General features: G+C 34.2%; 1 protein-coding gene, 1 non-coding gene and 1 pseudogene across 3 annotated transcripts; all 3 read left to right on the forward strand.

The window, feature by feature from the left end:
- The first annotated feature begins 1219 nt into the window (after positions 1-1219).
- On the forward strand, positions 1220-1293 carry TRNAN-GUU (transfer RNA asparagine (anticodon GUU)). Its single transcript has one exon. It is a non-coding gene; the product is annotated as a tRNA-Asn (tRNA).
- A 6856-nt stretch (positions 1294-8149) lies between these two features.
- On the forward strand, positions 8150-12777 carry LOC130988181 (protein PHOX1-like). 2 transcript variants are annotated; one of them, XM_057911962.1, is made up of 3 exons: positions 8150-11610; positions 11693-11914; positions 12414-12777. In XM_057911962.1, the coding sequence occupies exons 1-2, from the start codon at positions 9579-9581 to the stop codon at positions 11839-11841; spliced, it is 2181 nt and encodes a 726-aa protein (XP_057767945.1). In that variant the 5' UTR covers positions 8150-9578; the 3' UTR covers positions 11842-11914; positions 12414-12777. The 2 variants fall into 2 exon arrangements, with proteins under 2 accessions (XP_057767945.1, XP_057767946.1); XM_057911963.1 differs by having other exon boundaries at positions 8156-11610; positions 12420-12777.
- Positions 12778-14379: 1602 nt separating this feature from the next.
- LOC130990397 (uncharacterized) lies at positions 14380-22491 on the forward strand (annotated as a pseudogene).
- The last annotated feature ends 333 nt before the right edge of the window (positions 22492-22824 follow it).

The following is a 22824-nucleotide window of genomic DNA, read 5'->3' on the forward strand; positions in this document are numbered from 1 at the left end:
CAATTATGAAGAAGATTACGGAGCTGATTCTGCTCCCGAAAGCTGATTGAATCCAAGACATTATAGAATTTTGTATTTCCCCTACCACCAAATCTGAATTGAATCGGAGAATTCTTGTAATTTGAAGTAAAAAACTAATCTTTAGCAGAATTGGGTGAAGGTCATTTGGTCGAACACTTGGTGGGGAGGAATGGCGGAACCCTTTCTGTTGTGTTCTGCAAACGTGATTATGAGGTTGTAAGTGAGTGTGGCTAGCTCTGCTGCTGCTTCTTCATGAGAGAGCTTGTCTGAGTTAATCATGGAGTAGAGAGAGAGAAGGAGTTGCTGTGGGGGAGAAGGATGAAGAGATGGATTAGGTTTTCGGCGTGTTTCCGGCGAGCTTGGTGAAGAAGAAGGTGTGGATCCCGCCACCAACAAAATAAAAAAAATATAAATAGTTAACGGTGTTAACTCTCCGTTAGGGCAGAGGGCTTAATTGGAGGAAATTAGGTACTCCAGGGGCTTAGTTGACACACCCCTGGTCATAGGGTGTTAAACGTAATAAGGGCCTACACGTTAGGGGTTAAATTGATACTTAGCCCTTTTTTTTTTTCATTCTTATTTCACTATAATATTTGTTAAGTAAAATACACTGCTACAAATATTTCGATGCAAATCACAACCTTAATTAATAATTAACAACTATCATTAAATATAAATTCACATTTTTTGAAAACAATCGACGAGTACGCAAAGTTTAAAATATGTAAGCTTGGGTGCTCATTCACGTATTTTTATCTATCATACCACTTGGATATCATGGTTAATGGATCCTGCTTCTTGGAGAAATAAATAGAAGCAATTGCATGAGCATATTTTAATCTTTGGGTATTCGTCGATTGTTCAAAAAATGCGAATTTATATTTAATGATAGTTGTTAATTATTAATTAAGGTTGAGGTTTGCGTAGAAATATTTGTAGGAGTGTATTTTTCTGAACAAATATTATAGTGAAATAAGAAATAAGAAAAAAAAATATTTAACGGTGTTAAGTGTCCATTAGAAACAGGAGGATTTTGCACTCTTTATGAGATGTTGAGGGGCTAACCGTCCACAATTAAGAGATAGGGAGGTAAATGTGTTAAGGGGTTGTATGATAGGGGGCTATTTGCTATTTCTCCCATTTAGATACGACTAGTAATATTGTCAATATATATTTATTTAGTATTGATTAACAATAAGCTGGAATAGCTCAGTTGGTTAGAGCGTGTGGCTGTTAACCACAAGGTCGGAGGTTCAACCCCTCCTTCTAGCGTTTAATTTTTCCTTTTTTATTTTACAGTATTAATGGGTTTTATTTTTTAATTAATTTAACCTTTTTTATTTTACAGTATTAATGGGTTTTATTTTTTAATTAATTTAATTATTTTTGCTTTTTATTTGACAGTATTAATGACATTTTATTTTATTTTTATTTTATTTCATGTTTTGTTTTTTTATTTATTTGGCAGTATTAATGACATTTTATTTTATTTTTATTTTATTTCATGTTTTGTTTTTTATTTGAGAACTTCTAGCGTTAATTTTTCCTTTTTTATTTTAGAGTATTAATGGGGTTTTAATTTTTTTAATTTAATTTCATGTTTTATTTTTTATTTGAACATTTAATTTGCTTTTTATTTGAGAGTATCAATGTCATTTTATTTTTAATTTAATTTAATTTTATTTCATGTTTTGTTTTTTTAGATTATTAACGGCCTTAATTCGTGTTTTGTTTCTTATTTGATAATATTAATGGCTTTATTGATTTCGTGTTTTTTTTTCTTTATTTATTCCTTTTTTATTTGAGAATATTAATGGCGTTATATTTTATTCCGTGTTTTGTTTGTCATTTGTGAATGTTAATGGGTTTATTTATTCATTTATTTTATTTTGCGTTTTGTTTTTTGTTTGATAATATTAATGGCTTTATTTGTTCACCTAATGACTATACGAGACTTTATCTCAAGTTCGGATTAACCTAATATCTGATGATATGTTATTTTTTTAATCAACTTATGTTTCTCTTATATCACTAATATTATACGCTCCCCATCTCACAAAAATATGAAAAATTTGTCATTTTCGGGTGTCTCACAAAATCATGAATAATTACAGTTTTATACACTATCCCTTTAGTATTTTTTTATTCCTTCTTTTCACTTATTCACAAAAAAATCATAAGGGTCCACCACTACTTTTCCTCAATTAACTCATTACTCTCATACACTTTAAAAAGTGAGATCCATTTTTCACTCACAATAATTCTCAACTAACATTTCTTAAGACTGTCACTCTCACTTGTTCATATTTTTTTGAGACAGTTTTGAATATGATCATATCCTTTACATTCAAAACACTAAAAGAGTGATTGCTTTATATGATTAATAAGATACATGATTGAGTATTTTTATCCTCTTTATTAGAATTTAAGATTACTTCAATCTCACATTTCAATGGGATATGAATCATGCAAAACCAGCTCAAATGGTATAAACTATCAAGAACCTTGGCATATCCCGAAGTTCCAATCCATCAAAAATAAATAAGGGATTAGTCTTATTATTTTATCTATCAAGGTTGATCCTCAAAAGTAAACGCCCCCCTAAATGTTTGAGGTGGAGAGAAATTTTTGTCGAGCTTTCCTTTACCTTGAAATTAAACTTGAGCTTCCAGACATTCCAAGCTTGAATTGTCTCCCAAAGTTTCCATTTCAATTTTTGAATTTGTCAATAATTTTTTCAAAAAATTTGGTGAACAACACAAGGAATTCAACCAGGGTTTCATATCCCTCAAGCACTTGTCCCGTATTGGCTGACTTAGATTACGCCAGGAAGGTTCTTCAAACTTTTCTTAGGTTGTCCTCTCATCTTAAAGGTTTAAAGAAATGAAGAGACTGTTGTGACAGAATAGGATTAAATAGCACAATCAAACAGAAAACGTAAAGAATAAATAGATTTACGTGGTTCACCAATTTGGCTACATCCACGGACAAAGATGAGAACATATTTTATTATGCGGCTAGGGTACAGATTACAGATCTCAACTATATATATAATACTGAGATAAAACACCCAAATTGGGGCTAAAAGCCCAAAAGTGATTTTGACTGAAGCGGGAAATTCAAGACATATCAACAAATCTCCACCTTGACTTGAATCTTCCCTACAACTGCATCATTACAATGCTAGATGAACAGACTCCTCCTTTTTGCCTCAGATTTGCCCCTCCTTGGGCAACTAACAGCTTCTGATGTTTAACAACCTGATCATATCCTTGGTCTAAACCTCGGATGATGCAACATCAGCAGAACCTGTCACCGTGGAACCTTGCAGATAATATAAGGTACCACGTTTCAAGCCTGTCAGAACCACCTTTGAACCTTGACAGACATACATAGCTCCACCTTCACCTTTGAAACTAAAACTCTTGCTATCAAGAAGACTCAATGATATCAGATTCTTCGTCATCTGTGGAACATGCCTGACTTCATTCAAGGTGCAGAATACCCCATCATGTGTCCGTATCGTGACTGAGCCAATTCCAACCACCTTGCAGACAACACTGTTGGCCATGGAAACATTGCCTCCATCTATCTGCTCATAGGTCGAGAAGAACTCCCTGTTTGGACAAATATGGTATGATGCCCCAGAATCCAGAATCCACACATCATTACGATGTGACTGTGCAGTTGCAACCAAGGCCAGATCATCTTCAGAATTCGTATCAGTTTCTGCCACAGCTGCAGAACCACTAGCACCCCATTTATGTTCCTGCTTCCTCTTCTTCTTAGGACAATCATTCTTCTAGTGCCCTAGTTCTTTACAGTAATTGCAGATGTCTTCGGGTTTAGGACCTGTTGAACTTTTATGATTCGACTTCTTCTTTTCCTGCTTCCCAGATTTCTTTTGTCCCTTACCCGTGACAGACAGCCCTGATGCCTGATTTTCTGTGGCCGAGCTAGTGGCCTATTGACTATCTTCTCTGCTGTGGAGGGCAGATCGAACATCTTTCAGAGACAGAGTATCTTTCTCAGTAATAAACGATTCAACAAAATTCTCATACGACTCAAGCAAAGATACTAACAGAATTAAAGCAGCATCCTCATCTTCTACTTTAACATCATTATCACGCAAATCCAGCAAAATTTTATTTAATTTGTCTAGATGATCCCGAAGGGGAGTACCTTCCTGCATGCGTAATCGGAACAGATGTTGCTTCAGAAGCAACTTGTTGGTCAGAGACTTCGTCATGTAGAGACTCTCTAACTTCTTCCAGAGACCTTCGGCTGTTTTCTGATCGGCAACCTCGATGATAACATTGTCAGATAAACAAAGCATGATAGTCGAGTGGACTTTTTCTTCCCGAGTATTCCACTCTTCTTCATCATCTTTATCATATTTCTTCTTTCCAGACAGCGCCGCCCACAAACCCTGCTGTTTCAGCAGAGATCGCATCTTGATCTGCCATAGGCCAAAACTATTTCTCCCGGTGAATTTATCAACATTTACGTTGAAAGCAGACATTCTTGATTGACTCCAGAAAATCCTAACAGTGCGGAAAAATACCCTGATCGAAACGACTAGGCTCTAGATACCAGTTTGTTGTGACGATCGAAATAGGATTAAAGAGCACAACCAAACAGAAAACGTAAAGAAGACACAGATTTACGTGGTTCACCAATTTGGCTACATCCACGGGCAAAGAAGAGAACATATTTTGTTATGCGGCTAGGATTACAGATTATAGATCTCAACTATATATATAGTACTGAGATAAAACACCCAAATTGGGCTAAAAGCCCAAAACTGATTTTGACTGAAGCGGGAAATTCAAGACATATCAACAACTAGAGGCATATAAAAAATATCTCTGATTTCTTCTATAACTGTGGTTTTGATGTCATATTTCTTTGTAAGAAATCTCATGACTTTTTGAACTAACTTGTCTTCATAAATCTTTTCACCAAAAGAGAAACTCTCATTAGCGATTGCCAAGAGTTTGGAGTGATATTCAGTGATTCATTTGTTGTACTCAATTTTCAGCATCTCGAACTAAGTAATGTGTTGTTGGAGTCATGAGCTCTTTGCTCGTGCGTTTCCTTCATAGGTGTTTTACAGAACATCCCACATCTCTTTTGTACTTCCACACATGGAGATGAGTGTGAAAACTTTCATACTGAGATGGCTATTTGTATGGAGTTTAGAGTCTTTTGATTAGCTCACAAGGCAGCAAGCTTATCAACAGTCCATTTGTTTCTTGGTTTAATTTGAAATTTTCATTAGAGTCTTTGGGATAGCTCCAACCAAAAACAATCGATGTCCAGAAATTTTCATCAACAAATCTGATGAAAGACATGATGCATATTTTTTTAGCAAGCATAATTGATTCTATGATCTAAAAGTGGAAGATTGAAAGTAGAATCTCCTTTTTTTTAGAAGTCATTAGGCAGCAATATCTTTTTTAGTGCCAATTGAAAAATATCAAACCCTAACTAATGAGCAGTTATTAATATTAAGGTCTAATCTTGCTATCTTCTTTGAATTTGACTTTTAATTAACTCAGTTCTTACTAACCTTGTCCCGATATTAGTTTAGATCTGAGAATTTCATATCTAGCTTTTCTTGTTTACCTTGCAATCACGTTTGAGAAAATTCATTGGTATTATATTGTTAGTTTAGGCCCAAAAATAAATTGCATAATACCTTTCACATCACATGCATATTAATTAATAATGAATGTATATAATTTCGTTTAACAATAAATTAATATCTTAAATATAATTATTTTTAGGGATTATAGCCAAAAAATACACGAACTTTGATAAAAGTTGCAATTTTCACTTGAACTTTTAAATTAGCCAAAATATACCGGAACTTATATTTTTTGTTGTAAATTTCACCTGAACTTGCAATGATTGAACTCCGTCGAGGTGAAATTTACAACAAAAAATATAAGTTCAGGTATACTTTGGCTAATTTGAAAGTTCAGGTGAAAATTGCAACTTTTATCAAAGTTCGTGTATTTTTTTGCTATAATCCCTTATTTTTACATATCCGAATTGGAATTTTGATATATAATTAATCAAGCACATATTTTTGACAAAATTATTTAGAGTTTCGAATTTTCAAATAAGCGAAGATTATTACGTTGGCCTTTTTCATAGCCCCTAACAAGCAAACGAGCTCCACTATACGCTACGTGACATGATGGGAAATATAGCTAAAGTGTATATGTTGGTTTTGTGATATATAGAGCTTAATATGCCTTGAGCTTAAAATTTGAATTCATTTGTTCTTTAAAAAATTGTGCCTTAATTTTTAATCAAATAAACATACACATCAAAGAAATATTACTATAATTAAGATAGTGATTGCGACAACAATCATGAGCTCAATTAAACTATAAATAATACTTCAATTAATTTCTTGATGAAACTACAAAAATACTGATTATCCAACCTTATTCAAATATATTAATGTGGAGGGAACATACATCAACTTATCAAGTTGAAGACGTACGTAAACAATTGCAATATAGGTTATGTTTTAATTAAGTATAAATAAGTCGAGGAATGGAAATCCCTCGCCTCTCTCCCTCCAATTCTCTGCTCATTCAATGTAGATCTACTACAATATAGCTAGCTAGGCTGCTATCGCGACACATGAATCGGCATCATCGTCGTCGTCGTCGTCGCCCTCCGGTCTTCTACACCGATCAAAACCACAAACCACTTGCGCCGCCGCCAATAACTCCGACCGATCGCCGAGTTTCTCGCCACAAACAATCACCATTTTCGATGACACGAAAACTCTCAAAATACAGCTACTTGAGCGTTTATGATTAGATCGGAGCAAATATGGTCTCCAATTTATAGCTCCGGCGCAATAGCCTCCTCCACTTCCGCCGAGTCAGATAATCGGGAGTGCTGTCGCTGTCGAAGACCATCTTTACCCCAATTTTAGAGATTTGTAGGGCACAGAGAAATTTGTTGACGTGCAGGTTGTTGTCGACCACACAAATATCACAAATGGCAGTGCATGAGCTCTGCTCATGGCGGGAGGCGCCTCGCACGTGCCCGTCAACACTATGCCCGCTTTTGCGCGTGCACCTACGCAAATATGTTCTCCACCTCACGGGATTCATTTTGCACCTCCAATATAATTCACTTACTCGGATGAGATCTTTGTGTGGCATAACTTTTTACGTCTCACGTGTCCCAACATTAAATTCACTATTTTACAAAAAATTATTATAAAAATCAAAGTTTATTTTTATTCGTTGAATCCTTCCATCCAATCGTGATTTTATTTTCCCTTGAGTATTGTTGTTCGCCACATTTGGTTTTGTCATCGGCACATTCGCTTGTCATTGCCTCTTCATTCTCAATTATCATATTATATAAATAAAAATAATATATGTAGTGTATATTATATACAAATAAATAATTTAATTATTTTTTACCGTTTTATATACTAGCGGTCATATTCAAATTCATTACAAAAAGAATTAGATAAAAACAATAAAAAGTGAAATTAAAGTGTATATATAGGAAAATAATTTTATTTTTTTGGGTTATTGGTGTATATATAATACATCAATTTTGATTTTTAACAAGAACTTTAAAATTTGACAAAAAAATACATCAGCTTATTAATTGTAGTAATTTTAACATAAATTCAATTTTCACCCAAATTGAACTGATGTGGCACGTCGTAAGGCCGATTGTGGATAAATCAGACGTAGACACATCATCTTAACGTCACCGTTTCACTAAAAAACTAAATATTTCTCTGTTCAAATTTGGACAGATATCAAGTTGAGATGTCGACAATGAGGTCAATTTCGTTCTATTTGCTGCTAAGGTCATTCAAAAGACGAAAAGTTTAGAGTTATGTTTGAGTTTAATCGATCCATATCGATAATTTTGAAGTTAATTTCAAAGTTAATTCATTCAAATTTTAGAGTTAATTTATTCAAGTCATATTTAATTTGACCATAAATATAATTCATGTTAAAATTACTCTGATCAATAAATTGGTGTAATTTTTTTTATACTTTTTAAAGTTGATGTTAAAAACCACTATCTCCCCACCATTTTTTATTGTATATTTTTTTTAATTTATCCCCAGTTTCCACTTTCTCCTAGAGTTGCTATGTTAATTGTCCACTGAAATTATACTATATCTATGGTATATATAGGCTATTTACTATAGCGCTATTCAAAATTTGGGAGGTATTTATTAATGTATGAGGAACATATTTAGATGTATTTGAATGCACTAGAGACTAGAGTGCATCCATCCTAGCTAACTGTGATTAGTAAATTCATATTGTAAAATAATAAATCAAACATATATAGAAACTAATAATTTTAATAGAAATTAATGAATTCTAATTAAATTTAATTAATAAAAATGCACCGCACGTCTATTTGTACACAATTTTTTTTTATTTGCCTTATGTATTATAACAATATTTATATATCAGGTTAAGAAAAATCATGCAATATATTACAAAGTTATTCTCAAGGTTTGTAGGACCAAAGAAAAATTACTTATTTTAACAGGCTTCATTTTAAATATTAAAAATGAAAATTTTGCTTGTTTCAGTTCATTTATACCGAAATACACATTTTCAATTTTGGGGTGCAGTTCATTACATACTCATCTCGATTTATGTAAACCTCCGTAGCACTTTTGAGTAGTGAAATCGTATCTAAGGTGGTGGCATTATAAAAAGTTAACAACAAATTAAACCCTTTCTGTAAAATAAAATAAATGAATAAAAGAAAGTTGGTTAGCTTAATTTAACGAACGATGTCAAACGGTCAACCGCCAGAGATGACGTGGTCCTCCCACAATCTTGGAGCACAGAGAAATGCGGTACCTCATTTTCCTTTTTCTTCCCTTCTTAACCATTCTTCACAAAATTTTCGCAAAATTTTCCTTGTTGCATCTTCTACATTTTCATTTGCTTCAAAAAAAATATAAATAAATATTTACCTATATTTGAGGGCATCTATTTCATTAATCAGCATAACGTTTTTCAATTCTTGGCATATATACCTTTTCTTTTTCTTCCTTTCGTATATCTGCAACCGCATGATCTCATTCAACAAACCAACAAATTTCTTGATTTTCCATGAAAATCACAAGAAACTTTGGAAGGGTTTGAATAAGATTAAGTGCGTTTTGCAGATAGTAATTCCCTCTTTCCAAACATAATATCAAATTCTTTATATTATCCTTCAAGGGGAAAAAAAAAAGGTGACCAAAAAAAAAAACCAAAAAACCAAAGATTGTATCTTTGTTTCTTTAACATCAAATCCAAAACTTAGATAATCTTTGTTGTTGTTTTTTGCCCGAGATTTTGTGGGATTGTGGAGCATTAATCTCAGCTTTCTGGGGTAAGGATCGAATTCTTAACACTGTATATTTCTTTATTTATTTGGGTATTATGTTTCTGCCCTCATTTGGATTGATGCATTTCAAATTCCCATCAAACTATTAGGGCGAGGGGAAATATTTGTAGAAATTAGTGATAATATTGGTTTTTACGATGGAGAACCAAAGTGAAACAGACAAGAGCCGTTCTGGCGATAAATGGCGTGAGATATATTTGAGGAAAATGAGAAATAGCGATAATAGCCAGAGACATTATGATATAGATACAGCTGCATTCATGTCAATGTCTCAGAAATTGAAAGAGGATGGCAATAGGCTTTTCCAAAAGAGGGATTATGGGGGTGCCATCTTAAAATACGATAAATCCATCAAGTTGCTGCCGAGATTCCACGCAGATGTGGCGTATCTGAGGAGCAACATGGCGGAATGCTATATGCAGTTGGGCGTGGGCGAGTATTCGAGGGCGATAGACGAGTGTAACTTGGCTCTTGAGGTGATCCCCAATTACTGCAAGGCCCTCTTGAAGAGGGCTAGGTGTTATGAGACTTTGCATAGGCCTGATTTGGCACTTAGGGATATTAGGTTAGTGTTGAAGTCGGAGCCTAACAATCTCATGGCGAGTGAGATTGAGGAGAGGTTGAGGAGAGTGTTTGAGAGGCAGGGGTCGAGGCTTAGTGATATCCCCAATGATTTGGTTCCGTTGCCTGACTACACTGACTCGCCTTCTTCAAGTGAGAGCAGGGGGGTTGGGGAGATGTCGATGAAGAAGAAGAGAAACAACTTAGATGGTAAGAGAGTTGATGGCATGTTTGAGGATTATAATGAGGAGAGAGAGTTGAAGGGGAAATTTGAGGAACGAACTGCTAGTTCAATCTATATCAGGGCGCCTAGTAGTCGAGCTGAGAAGAATACGGAAGACAAGGTGGTCGTTGAGGTAGAGAAAGTTAGAAGTAGTGAAGAGGAAGAGCAGAGAAGAACGGTGAAGTTAGTGTTTAAGGAAGACATTAGATGGACTCAGATTCCTTTCAAGTGCGATATTTTAAATCTGAGGAAGATCATTGCTGAGCGATTCCCTAGCTCAAAAGCCGTCATGATCAAGTATAAGGATCAAGAAGGCGATATGGTGACAATCAGCACGACAGAGGAGCTGAGGCTGGTTGAATCGTCTGCTGGTGATGCTTCCATAAAGCTGCATGTTATTGAAGTCAGCCCGGATCAAGATCCATTGTTTAAGAAGTTGAGAAAGGAAAAGATGGAGAAGAAACAGGCGAGCTCAAGTGAAAAGGAGGCGAAATCAAATGAGATGCGTTGTGAATCAACTTGTATCAGTGATTGGATCATTCAGTTTGCTCAGTTCTTCAAGAACCATGTTGGTTTTGACATCGATGCTTACATTGATCTCCATGAGGTGGGAGTGAAGCTCTACTCCGAAGCAATGGAGGAGACGGTCACTAGTGACGAGGCTCAAGACCTCTTCGTTGTTGCTGCAGATAAGTTCCAAGAGCTGGCTGCTTTAGCCATGTTCAATTGGGGCAATGTTCACATGTCCAGGGCAAGGAAGAGAGTGTACTTCACTGATGATTCTTCTCGACAATCTGTGCTCGAACAGATCAAGACTGCTTTTGATTATGCGCAGAAGGAGTTCGGCAAAGCAGGAAAGAGATACGAAGAGGCTCTGAAAATCAAACCAAATTTTTATGAGGCTGTTCTGGCTCATGGGCAGGGGCAGTTTGAGCAAGCAAAGCTTTCTTGGTATTATGCCGTCGCGACAGAGGTAGATTTGGAGTCGTGGCCTTCGGGAGAAGTTCTTATGCTGTACAACAATGCAGAGGAAAACATGGAGAAGGGAATGCAGATGTGGGAAGACTTGCAAGAGCAGCGTATGTCCGAGCTCCACAAGGAGAATAACATCGAAACACTATTGCAGAGAATGAAGCTCGATAACTTGTTCAAACAGGTATCCGCAGATGAACTCGAGGAACAGGCTAACAACATTAGATCCCAGATATTCGTATTGTGGGGTACCATGTTGTACGAAAGATCGGTCATGGAATACAAACTCGGACTTCCCGTGTGGCAAGAATGTTTGGAGGTCTCCGTTGAGAAATTTGAACAAGCTGGGGCTTCTTCGGCTGATATTGCTGTCATGATCAAGAATCATTGCTCTAACGACACTGGATTGGAATGTAATGTACAACTGTTATCATCTTATTTTCTCTCTTTCTTTAGTCGATTCTAAATGACTCGCCTATTGTTTCTTCTTTGCAGGTTGTGGATTCAACATTGATGAGATAGTACAGGCATGGAACGAGATGTATGAAGCAAAAAAATGGCAGAGAAACATCTCTTCTTTCCGGTTGGAGCCACTTCTCCGAAGACGTGTTTCAAAGCTTTATAATGCCCTCGAAATTGCATAGAGGAATGTGTTGACAGAGGGTATAATATTCACTCAATAGACCAACTTCATTGGGCTTATGTCATACTTCGAGAGTAAGAGCTCTCATCCATCTTGCCCATTCTGCATTTTTTTTCTCTGCTTTCTATTGAAATTTGCAGAGCTTAAGAAACATGTTTATCAAATGTTGACCATAGTTGTCTATGTTTTAAGGGATTATAGTGAAGAAAAACTTGCATGATAAGGTCTTATTATAAATTAAAAGCTTCCTAAGCATTCAACAAAAGTAGTTTGTAAATTGGACTTATTGTGCAGTTCGTATGAAAATTTAAGTCTGCTCATGGGTGAAATACTGTTGCAACAAGACATATTATTCGAAAAGGGATATTATTATGAAACACTTTTGGTTAAATCCAAGTTGAGAGGCTCAGATACACAACAAGCTGATGTTAGAGGCTGATTCTTGAATTTGGCATATAATGCATATATTGTAGCTTCAACGACAACGAGTGATGATAATCACTAGATTTAGGTAACTAACTGTTTTACGGTGTGAATCCGCACATATCATGGTTATTGATGTTCATTTTCCAGGAACAGAATGTTGATCGCGCTTGTTTTGGCCAACGAGGGCAAGATGTAACGACAAAGTGAAGCCTACTAGTTTGGAGGGGTGTTGCAGAGAATCAAGCGATGATACTTCAACCACAACCCCATTGTAGTTATATATCTAAGAGCATTCCATTAATTGATTAATTGATTTTTTTGTGAAATTTTCTTATAGCTTTTGGTTTTATAAATGTTTCTCTTCTTTTTCCCAGTGGGGAACTTTCATAGACAGTGCTTCTCTCTCAGACTTGAATGTGTTTGGTTGTCTGTTTCATGTTCTTCGCTGTATAGAGGTCATTCTGACAAACAATTGTTTTGTACAACTTATTATTTCATGCTTTTTTCTCAATATTGGGTTGGACCTCCATTCCAAATTCAAGTAGCATACTGCTATATTCGTAACATGGAAAATTTGTAATGATGATAGTAGAGGTGTGAAACCAGTTTCCATTGTCATTCGATGATCAATTTATTCTGTATTCACTGATTATATTATTATTATTTATTTTTTTTGAAAAAGATAAAACTATTTCTTAAGATATGAGATTATTGTCACAAATTTTCATCATATATATTAAATGTTACGTTAGATAGCAGTACGCATGTATTTTTAGTGCATAGTAGTGAAGCGACACATAAGATACAACATAATATAATAATATATAGAAGAAGAAAAAAAGATGAGATACAACATGAAATATAACAATTTTTTACGATAAAGTTGTGTTCTCTTTGATTATAAATTGATAATGAGAAAATGATAAAAAAAAAAAAAATCTCTTTAAATTTCTCATTTCTTTTTTCTCATTTTCACAAAAGATAATTTCACCATTTCTTATTCATCATTTTCACTCAAATGAGAGATAATATTATCCTTCTATTTTTTGTGTGATAATATTATCTCTTATTTGAGTAAAAATGAATAATGAGGAATGATGAAATTTTCTTTTTGTAGAATATAAAAGAAAAGAAATAAGAGATTTTAAGGTAGATTCCCCCCCCCCCCCTCCTATTTTTATTATGATAAATTTACAACTAAAGACAACACAATTAAAAAAGAAGAAAAAAATCTACATTATAATTTGGGCTTAGTTAAATTTTCCACTTTTAATTTGTGTGTGTGTGTGTGTGTTGGCCTACTAGTAGAATGGTTAATGCCTAAGCTAAAGATCTTGGATTCGAGCGTGGTGCCGTTTTTAAATTTTCTTATTTAATTGTTTATTTATATATAAAAAAAAGACAACACAGTGAGGTAGCTTTTGACGGGCCTAGCCTAGTAGCTTGTGGGTAGTGTGCCGTCACAGGCCCGTTGAATTATTTTTTTGCCTTATCTATACTATATTAAAAAGACAGTTTTCAATTTTAAATTGATTTGAGTGACAATTTTGAAAATATATGTATAATATGATGGTCAAAAATAAATCACATCCCCACTATCTTATCCACAAATCTATACTATATTAAAACAACAGTTTTCAATTAGAAATTGATTTCAAATCAATTTCAAATTGATTTGAATGACAATTTTGATAATACTTTTAATATGAAGGTTAAAAAGAAATTATTAACACCACTAATTCATTTCACATGTTCACACTAATTCAACAAAATATATTAATTACTTAGAAAACACAATCCACGTTCCATCCCATCCACTGAACAAATAAAAACTATAAATTACTTAGAAAACACTATTCAAATATATTTATTCAATCCACGTTCCATCCCATCCACTCCCATCCACTGAACAAATAAAAACTATAAAATGCTGTTATTATAATATGTTGTTTTAAAACAAATTTAAATAAAATTATTCCCCACCATCCACTAACCCCACTCTCACACGATTCTCAACAGTTCACCACAATACTTATTATAATAATCTCACTCCAACACTAAAACACAGGCTTTTTACTTTCTGCTTTTTCGGTTCTGCATCTCTTTTCTGCAAATGGCTCCAGCTTTTCAATTCATTCAGGATCTTGAAGAAGGATTGAGCAAATTCGCGATCCAGCTTCGCCTCATACGCTGTTATGAATCCACTCACTTCAGCAACAACACACTGGAATGCATTTTCCATGACAAAAAGGTATAGTTAGTTTAAGATTTAAAGTTTCAGATTTATATTTTCATAAACAAATATACTAATTCTCTCATACTTTGCAGGAAAATAAAGTGCACGCCACAATTCAACACCAAAACATTGAGAAATTCAAGAACACTCTTGAAGTGGGAAAAGTATTTGCTATTATGAAATACATTGTGACAAACAATGCAAGCAGAATCAAGACAACAAATTCAGATCTGAAATTGCTTTTTTCCAAGCAAACTCGAATCTGTGAGTTGGATGACCAAGAGTTTCCTTCAGCCATTACAAATTTCAAAGCATTTGCAGAGATAAAAGCAAATCAAAACGTGGCTGATGAAGTTTTGTTTGGTAAGTACAATATTGATTCAAATAATATCTATCTTATTTATATAAATTACTAACATACTAATACCAACAAATGAATTACAGATGTCATTGGAGCGATTGTTTCATACTACCCACCAGAAACCAAACAATGCAATGGAAGATCTACAAAGCTCATTGATTTCACTTTGGAAGATCTAGAGTAAAATTATAGATTTTGTTTCTATATTTGGATTCATATAATTTTTCTATGCTAATACACTATTTTTATTTTCATGTAAATGTAGGGGGTGAAACAATATCATGCACACTATGGGATGATTATGCCAACAAACTTTCAGAATTTCTACAACATGAACAAGAAAATCCCATTGTTGTAATGATACAATTCTGCAAAGCAACTTCATACAAAGGTAAGAATTCTGTCCATCTGTAATATGAACAGTATTGTAGCTCAATATTGTATTCCAACCTACAATTCAAACATGATATTCTGCCCAGAATTTTTTATTATAAACTACATATCATAGTCTAAATTATTATGACTATTCTTATCTATATTATGACCTCCATTGTTTATATTCAGACCTGCATTGTTTATATTTAATTAGAAGTATATTCTGACATGAAATTTCTATTATAAACTACATGTTATAGACTAAATTATTCCAACTATTCTTATCTGTATTATGATCTGCATTGTTTATATTCTGACCTGCATTGTTTATATTTAATTAGAAGTATATTCTGACATGAAATTTCTATTATAAACTACATGTTATAGACTAAATTATTCTCATTATTCTTATCTGTATTATGAACTGCGTTGTTTATATTCTGACCTGCATTGTTTATATTCTGACCTGCATTGTTTATATTTAATTAGAAGTATATTCTGATATGAATTTTCTATTATAAACTACATGTTATAGACTAAATTATTCCAACTATTCTTATCTGTATTATGATCTGCATTGTTTATATTCTGACCTGCATTGTTTTTATTTTATTAAAAGTACAATATGTAGATCCTTTTATATTAAACTAAATGTGTAGGTATATTGGTTCATAATCTAAAATATTATATAAAGCTGATAAACCTAATTCTTTTCAATTCATAGGTGAAGTTAAAGTTACTAATTCCTTCAGAGTTACGAATGTCATGCTGGAAGATAGCAATCCCACTATTGCTGACTTCAAGAAAAAGTAAGTAATATAACATCAGTTCTTTAAAAAAAACAAGTACTATCTAACTATTTTAATATTACAGGTTAAAAAATGCAGATAGGTCAAAGAATTTGAGTTCGAAATCAAAAGTGAATTCAGATTTAGCACCAATCAAGCAAATTCCCAAAAATTTGGACTTGGAAATTCCATTGAAAACAATCAAAGAAATAAAGACTGCTGGAGAGGTAAAAAATGCATTAGTGCTAAAAGGTAAATTTCAAAATCTAATATATAAAATATTACTTGATGACAAATGGTGTTTTTTCTTTAGATTGGTCACTTTTGGGTCTATGCAACAATAGTGAGTATAGAAACTATTGGTGGTTGGACATATCTGGCATGCAACAAGTGTTTTACTAAGCTACTTCCTGTTGACAATGATTTTTATTGCAAAACATGCAACACAAATGACATTGGAGGCAGGATGAGGTAAAAAAAATATAAATTATTATATTACATTAACTGATTTTCTATTTACTGATTTTTTTTGTCATGTCATATAAAAGGCACAAGTTAACACTTCAAGTAGCAGATGAAAATGGAATTGCAGCATTTCATCTATGGGAAAGAGAATGTCTACAGATTTTAGGGATGACAGCAGAATTTAACAATGTAAAAACTTTGTTAATTTTCAAATATATTTCAGATTATTATATATGAATATATGTACTAATTAAACTTTATTTTTCATGTTTCAAGTTTGGAGATCTTGATGAACAACCCATGGAGATTGAATCGTTGGTTGACAAGAAAGCTTTGTTTAAAGTAAATGTGAAAGATGGTCAAACCAATAAATACACTGGAGCATATAATGTGGGAAAGGTTCTGACTGACCATGATGAAATCAAAGCATACTTGGAGAACTACAATGGAAAAGGGGTACCAAAGGAAGTGTTTGAGAAGAATGAGAAAGATGATGGAAAAGAAAAGCAGGTGCATTTATATCAACGATAAACAATCACAAATATATCTTTTAAAAAACTTTATCCTGTCCTTGCATTAATTTTTTAAGGTTTTATGTACTGCAGAAATTGATAAACAATGAAGATGGAGATGGATCATCAAGTGGCTCACATGCAGCACCAAATGGATCATCAACTCAGGGTAAAAGGGTTGTATTGCCTTCATCTTTTGTTGGGGGAGCTCGATACATGATTCAGAATTATCAAGATGCAATGGCTGTATGTAAATGGGCAGGATATCCTAATCTCTTTATTACATTTACATGTAATCCAAAGTGGCCAGAAATAGTGAGATATACGAACAGTCGAAGATTGAAACCTGAAGATCGTCCGGATATTGTGTGTAGAGTTTTTAAGATCAAATTAGACAGTTTGATCAAAGATTTGAGAAGAAGACAAATTTTTGGAAGCGTTAAAGGAGGTAATTATTTTGTCTCTGATCACTAAATTATTAGCAACAAATTACCGCAACTAACACGGTGCAATTGCAGCACAAAATCAGTAACCGAGTATCGTATCCACAGGGACTATTATAACGAATTACTCTAAGTAATCCTAATTAAACTATAGTAATATTCAGGCAACGAAAGGTAGAGATTGGTTGACGTAAATTAAAACGCAAATAGAAACTAATAAAAATACGTAGATAAATTCAAATATGGAAAACTCTGACCCTAGGGATGTATTTTCACCAATCAACTACATGCATTCAACCTATTGATTCAATTACCAATTTTAATCCAACCCTGATGAAAGATCACTATATTATCCACAAGCGTCTCTAACGACCACCTATGAACGTAGATTAATTAATCCATTTTCACATTCAAGACTCCAAGGAATAAATTAACTCCCAATAGCACATAAAGAATAGCTTCCTATAGCTTCACCTATCGCATTCAAGACTCAAGGCTAACACTATATCATGCATTCCTGAATCGGCTGAACAATTATCGCATTCAAGACTCAAACTGAACAGCTAAACATGTAAATCATTGATCAGATAATTCACAAGAGATTAAGCACCAGGAATCATGAATCATAAGTTGGAGGGCAAATTGATATCAATAAATCAAAAACACATAATCAATTAGCTATATACAAACCCTAGGTTCAGATTAAAAGACTAGCCAGACATAATAAAATCAAACATAAACATAATTAAATTGAACGCAATTGTAAAAACAAATTGTATAAAAACCGAATTGAAACGATTGTAGCGGCTTGAATCTTCAATCTTGATCCAAGCCTTGAAAACTGGAAAGCTAAAAAGTTCTAAAGCTATAAAACTGAGAAAATAAAGTTGGGAACTGAAAAACTAAAGCTGGGAACCCTAGATAGGTCTAAAGAGGACCTATTTATAGTCTTAGGGTGAAAAACCAAGTTCTAAACCGAAAATAACTTGAAAAATCGTAAAAACGCGGAAGGGAATAAAACACGCCACCAATTCGGCGACCCGTTCGGCGGTCGCCGAACTGGTCGCCGAAAATGGGCCAAATTGTACACGAAAACGGCGACCGCCGTTTTTCTCTCCGAAGGCCAAAATCCTGACAGGGAATTCGGCGACCTGGCCGGCGATCGCCGTCTTGGTCGCTGTTTCTCTCCTTTAAATCACCGAAATTCGGCGGTCAACTCCCTTTGAACGCCGAACTGCTCCTTTTCCGTCCCGACTCCAGAATCTTCGTCTTTTCTCGATTTTTGGGCTCGATTCTCTCAAAACTCTTCTCTTCAACATGTTCCTTACACTCCATGCTCCAATATCACTCAATTCTGCATCCAAACAGTCAAAACTACACCCAACCGTGAAATCTCGAAATAATAGTCAATAAACTCTAAACGATAATCAAATGGGTGTAAAATCGACTTAAACTACAGAATATAAACCATAAAAACCATGCAAAATGAGTGTTTATCAACTCCCCCAAACTTAAGATGTTGCTCGTCCTCGAACAACGAGAAGAACAAAACAATAAACACGAATGGGTAAGATGATTGGATCATCGATGCCTCAGAAAAATAAAACCTTTCGAATTCCCTCAAATTCTCAACACATGAACACAAATATCACCAACAAGCAAAATCAATGGCAAATTCAACCTCGACATTCCAACAATTGACTCTCAAGATAAAAGTGTTTCGCTCAACTCTCAATTGATGGAAAAAGGACGTGTATCACTCATCGAAGCTCATGAAATGCAGATTACTTACCATATGCTTGCCAATTGTCTCAAAATCTCCATCGCTAAAAGTGTGTCAAGGGTAAGATCAAATAGGTCTTTAAATTTGCCAACCGTGAAATCTCGAAATAATAGTCAATAAACTCTAAACGATAATCAAACGGGTGTAAAATCGACTTAAACTACAGAATATAAACCATAATCTCCATGCAAAATGAGTGTTTATCAGTCTCAATATTTAATAATTACAATGTAATATTTTATATTCATTAAATTATGTTTATAATAATGTTTCGTTATTGATGCAGTTGTTTACACCATTGAATTTCAAAAGCGAGGACTTCCGCATGCACATATTTTGCTCTTTCTGGAAAGCAAAGACAAAAATCCAGAACCTGAAGATATTGATAAAATTATATCAGCTGAGATACCTGATAAAGATATTGATCCTGATTATTATTCAGCTGTTGAAGAGTTCATGATTCACGGTCCATGTGGTGCTGTAAGAAAATCGTCTCCTTGTATGGTCAATGGTCGTTGCACAAAGTATTTTCCAAAAAAATTTGTTGAAACGACTTCTAAAGATGAAGATGGATATCCAATATACAGGAGGAGGGATAATGGAAGAACTGTCTTGAAGAGCAACATCGCTCTTGATAATAGATATGTTGTGCCTCACAATCGTTATCTATTGATGAAGTATGGGGCTCACATCAATGTGGAATGGTGTAACCAATCACGATCAATTAAATATTTGTTCAAATATATTCATAAAGGAAACGATCGTGTCACCGCTGCATTCTATAAGAGCATTGGAGATGGTGATGAAGATAAGAATATTGATGAAGTCAATATGTATTATGACTGTAGATACATTTCTCCATGTGAAGCTATTTGGAGAATTTTTGGATTTGAGATTAAGTACATAGACCCACCTGTTCACAGATTGAATTTTCATCTTCCGGATGAGCAAAGTGTCATATTCTCAGATTCAGAACCAATGGACGCAGTCGTAAATAGAGCTTCAGTTGGTGAAACTAAGTTCTTAGCTTGGTTTGAAGCAAATAAGAAGTATCCCGAAGCAAAGAAACTTACATATGCTGAGTTTCCAACAAGGTTTGTTTGGGATTCTGAAGACAATGTATGGACTCCTAGGAAAGAGAGATTTGCTATTGGAAGAATATATTACATTCCTCTTGGGAGTGGAGAAAAATATTATTTGCGATGTTTGCTAAATGTATTGCGTGGGCCAACATGCTTTAATGATATAAAGACAGTTAATGGTGTTCTTTATGAGTCATTCAGAGATGCTTGCTATGCATTGGGATTGTTGGATGATGATAGAGAATACATTGACGGAATCACTGAAGCAAGTAATTGGGCATCTGCACAATCATTAAGGAAGTTATTTGCCACTTTATTGGTATCTGAATCTCTAGGCCGTCCGGAGATAGTATGGGACAAATGTTGGTTGTACTTATCGGATGATATCTTGCATAATAGACGATCCATTCTTCATCACCCAGGTAACCTACATATTAGTATCTTGTATTTTTTTACATCAATTTCATTATTTACATTTTCATCAAATTTAAGTTTATGTTATTGCATATATATTTCAGAGTTGCGCATGACTGATGATCAAATAAAATGCTATACTCTTGTGGAAATAGAGAAATTTTTACGAAGTTTTGGCAAAAGTCTAAGAGACATAAGAAGTATGCCTTTTCCGAATCCTGAATTCTTTGAGAATGATGGAAATAGATTAATACATGAAGAAATGAGATATGATAGAAGATCTTTGATTGAGGAACATAAAGTGTTGGTTACTAAGCTTACATAAGAGCAACGGAATGTGTATGTAACAGTTATGCATGCAGTTGATTCGAGTTCTGGTGGTGTTTTTTTTTGTATATGGATATGGGGGTACTGGAAAAACATTTATATGGAAGACTTTATCAGCAGGCATAAGATCACGAGGAGAAATTGTTTTAAATGTTGCTTCAAGTGGAATTGCATCTCTGTTATTACCTGGTGGAAGAACTGCTCATTCACGTTTTAAAATACCAATTAATGTAAATGAGGAATCTACATGTCATATCAACCAAGGAAGTCCTCTGGCTGAACTTATTGTGAGATGTAAGCTTATAATTTGGGATGAGGCCCCGATGATGCACAAGCATTGTTTTGAAGCTCTGGACAGAAGTCTTCGAGATATAATGCGTTCTGTCGACCCATCCAATGAAAGCAAACCATTTGGAGGAAAAAGTGTTGTTCTTGGAGGTGATTTTCGACAAATTTTACCTGTTATTCCAAAAGGGGGTAGACAGGACATTGTGTTCTCCACCATTAGTTCATCATATCTTTGGAAATTTTGCAAAGTACTCCGATTAACAAAAAATATGAGATTGGATCATATTCAGAATACTGATGAAGCTATTGAAGTGGAAAATTTCTCAAAGTGGATTGCAGATATAGGTGATGGTAAAATCGGTGGTGAAAATGATGGGTATGCCGAAATTGATATACCAGATGATATTTTGATTAAGTCTTCGGGAAATTCTATTGCATCCATTGTTAACAGCACATATCCATCTTACGGTACTGATGTTGTGGATTCAAAATATCTACAAGAAAGAGCAATATTAGCTCCTACTTTGGATATTGTTGAATCTGTAAACCAACATATGATTTCCTTGAATAATGCTGATGGACAATTATATCGGAGTTCTGATACGATGTGCAAATCAGATTCAAATGGCGATTTCTTTCAACAAATGCACACACCAGAATTTTTAAATGGTATCAAATGTTCTGGTGTTCCAAACCATGAGCTGTACTTGAAGGTGGGAACTCCTGTTATGTTGTTGAGAAACATTGACCATGCAAATGGATTGTGTAATGGCACCCGATTAATGATAACAAGACTTGGTAACCATGTTTTGGAAGCAAAGATCTTGACAGGAGATAATGTAGAAGAAAGAGTATTGATTCCAAGAATGACGCTCACTCCGGCAGATCCAAGATTGCCTTTTAAGTTCCAGCGGCGTCAATTTCCTTTAATTGTTTCATACGCAATGACTATCAACAAAAGTCAAGGCCAATCTCTTTCTCATGTTGGCTTATTTTTGCCAAAACCTGTTTTTACACATGGTCAGTTGTATGTTGCTATTTCGAGAGTTCGTAGTCGTAGTGGTTTGAAAATCTTCATTTCTGATGAGGATAGTGGTGACGGTACGACTACTACCAATGTTGTATACAAAGAAGTCTTTCAAAATTTATAAAATTCAGATGCAATATTTATATAATAGTATTTTTTTATGCATTAATATTTATATGAAAATGTCCCTAAGGGGACACCAAGCAGTGCGACCTCCTGTGTGTGAACAGTGAGGTTCCGGTTCGACTCCCCCAAGTTAAAAAAATATATTTATATGAAAATACTCCACAAAATATAAAATATGTTAAACTTCACAACTATTGTGAAAACTACACATTTTATCATATACAAATATTTTATTTATAAACAAGTTTATATATTTATATTTACTTAAAGATTTATAACTATTATAATTAATTTAATATTTATAACATATATACAAAATTATTTCCGTGCA

This window comes from Salvia miltiorrhiza, chromosome 6, assembly GCF_028751815.1.
Source record: "Salvia miltiorrhiza cultivar Shanhuang (shh) chromosome 6, IMPLAD_Smil_shh, whole genome shotgun sequence".
Taxonomy (NCBI): Eukaryota; Viridiplantae; Streptophyta; class Magnoliopsida; order Lamiales; family Lamiaceae; genus Salvia; species Salvia miltiorrhiza.